We start from the raw sequence: 2,279 nt of genomic DNA, 5'->3' as shown, positions 1-2,279 counted from the left end.
GTCCTATCCTAACAAACCATACATCAATGGAAAGCTTATTTATTCAGCTTTCAGATGATGTATAAATAAAAAAAGTAACCCTTATGACTGGTTTTGTGATCCAGGGTCACATATAAAATGGGTTGCAAACAGCATTTCATGTTGACTTTAAAAAGCTTATTGAAATTATGTGTGAAACATGGACAAGTTTAAAGACTTAAAAAAAAGATAGGACACTGATGCTTATATTTAGACTAAGCTTAACCACCAAAGCTACTGTTACCTCTAATGAAAGGTGTCTATCTACAGCGGCGGCTGCGTTTACTAATGTCCGCCTGTTAAAAGGTGCATGTAGGCGTCATGGCCAGACTTTACAGTTCTATATAGGTTTTACGATCTCCCTGGTATTTAGTTTTACAGACCACTGCCACACCAGCTGTGAGTTACAGACACAGTTAGTGAGATGAAAGACGGGAGGCAGAGACATGTCAACCAGAAGCACTCTTTACTGGTTTTGTTTCAGATGGTGTTGCTGTAGATGGAGATGGTTTGGACTCTGTCAGGATCACTGGCTGGAAGGTTCGGCGTGTGATGGTTTTAACCACCTTGGTCACCTACAGTGGAAGTATGTTAGTTCAGGTGGCACAAGTTGGAAAAGTATACAATAATATGGAAATGTCAAGTCTTCTAACAGAAATGAAAGGGAAACTGTTAAATGAAAGCCTGTTTAAAAAGTAGGACGTTTCCCATGAAGCCTTGTTAACAGTCCAGAACAGTCCAAAACACAAACGGAGCCAGAGAATTAATTTTTTATATGAATTATCTGGCTAAACAAGAAAACATAAGAATGCCTTTGAGACAAGGTATTATTTTTATTGTCTCATTTTGTTCCTCACAAAAGAGTAATTCCAGCATTTAATAGAAAATTCCTCTAGCAGGAGGAAGCTGGATGATTTCCAAGAGAAGAAAACACAGAAGCAGAGAAAGAAACTAATTATTTAATCTGAGCCTTCTACACATAAGCTGTTTAACTTTTCAACTAAAGGAATTCTCAAAAATGTATTTATTTATAATATTTGGCTGCTAATTTTATTAGACACAATTTTAAGTAACTTTTGAGCATTACATTAGTACAGTACATAAGTCAGTCTGTGATGTTTCTATTTAAATCACTGTATGTTGCTAACTAACCATTTATACACAGTTAAAGAAATCTTAACATTATGTATAAAACAATTTCGCTATTCTAAAATAAGCTTTTATACCAACGGATGTCCGCTGAAAATAAAGTCTGCAAAATGATGGCTTCGTAAGCAGTATACTGCATATCTATAGGCACATCCATGTTTGAACATCCCGTCTACTAAGGTGCCTTCATCAAATCATTTTTTGTTCTGCATGCACAGGATTATGGGATACGTCTATGCTGCCTACAACATCCCACAATCCTGTGCATGCAGTTCAAATGTTGGTGTAAAAAAATGGCTTCTGATGAAGTGACTGAATGAAGTAAATTAATTCATCAATATCCATTTTTTTCTATTAATAAATGAGCAGTGTAGCCATAATATTTCCTTGGTTATCTCTGCCGCTCACCTGAATTTGATCAAGATCATTAGATATAATGTTATGGTGCCATTTTCTTTAAAAAGTACATTGATGCTGACTGTGAATATAAAGGTACTTTGGTTTCAAATACATCCAGAGTGTAACAGAACGCATAGATTTTATCCTACACACCCAGAGCTCTGAGGTTGGAGTTGATGTATTTATGTGACTATAAGCTTGTCTCCGATATCAGTCCAAACACACTAACATGTGACAGAAGGACCCACACATGTGCGCACACATGCACTTCACACTCTGTGATGTTATTCCTTAGGTGTGTTTCATAGGTTTGTCAATGTGTGAGTGGTCTAATGGTAAGAAACAGTGCAGCAGTAAGATCATACCTTACCCTTCACTTCCTCCCACTATGCATCAACTGTCAGTTGCGTTACACTGTAGAACAGAGCTCTTTCTATGTGCACATTGGTTAATGCTTGTGCATGCATAAAGCTGTTTGTTTTTGTGTGTGCACTGATATGAATTGTACAATTTACATAATTCCTTTCACATAAGTTTACATGTCCTTTGCAGAATGTGTAAGATGTTTTTAAAAAAAATAAGAGAGATCTTTTTTGGGGATTTGTACTGCCTCAGAAGCAGCACAACAGATACTTAAAGATTAGGGCTGCACGATTAATCGCATGCGATATTTAACGCGCATCTTGTCAGAAAGCCGGTTCTGTAATCAGCGG

At 36.8% G+C, this 2,279-nt stretch overlaps 1 protein-coding gene across 4 annotated transcripts in view; it reads right to left on the bottom strand.

Annotated features, from left to right (window-relative positions):
* Positions 1-2,279, bottom strand: part of LOC107672748 (armadillo repeat protein deleted in velo-cardio-facial syndrome homolog) — a 267,938-nt gene that overhangs the window by 61,651 nt on the left and 204,008 nt on the right. Inside the window, exon 7 of one of the 4 annotated variants that reach the window (XM_016466075.1) lies at positions 489-593. The exons of the other annotated variants lie outside the window; for them this stretch is intronic. Within the exon in view, the coding sequence (XP_016321561.1) occupies positions 489-593 (105 nt within the window). The remainder of the gene's footprint in view (positions 1-488; positions 594-2,279) is intronic. 4 annotated transcript variants of the gene reach the window in all.

Source organism: Sinocyclocheilus anshuiensis, unplaced genomic scaffold, assembly GCF_001515605.1.
Source record: "Sinocyclocheilus anshuiensis isolate Anshui unplaced genomic scaffold, SAMN03320099.WGS_v1.1 scaffold88, whole genome shotgun sequence".
NCBI lineage: Eukaryota > Metazoa > Chordata > Actinopteri > Cypriniformes > Cyprinidae > Sinocyclocheilus > Sinocyclocheilus anshuiensis.
The sequence above is the reverse complement of the archived record's forward strand: the minus strand, read 5'-3'. Positions and strand labels throughout refer to the sequence as shown.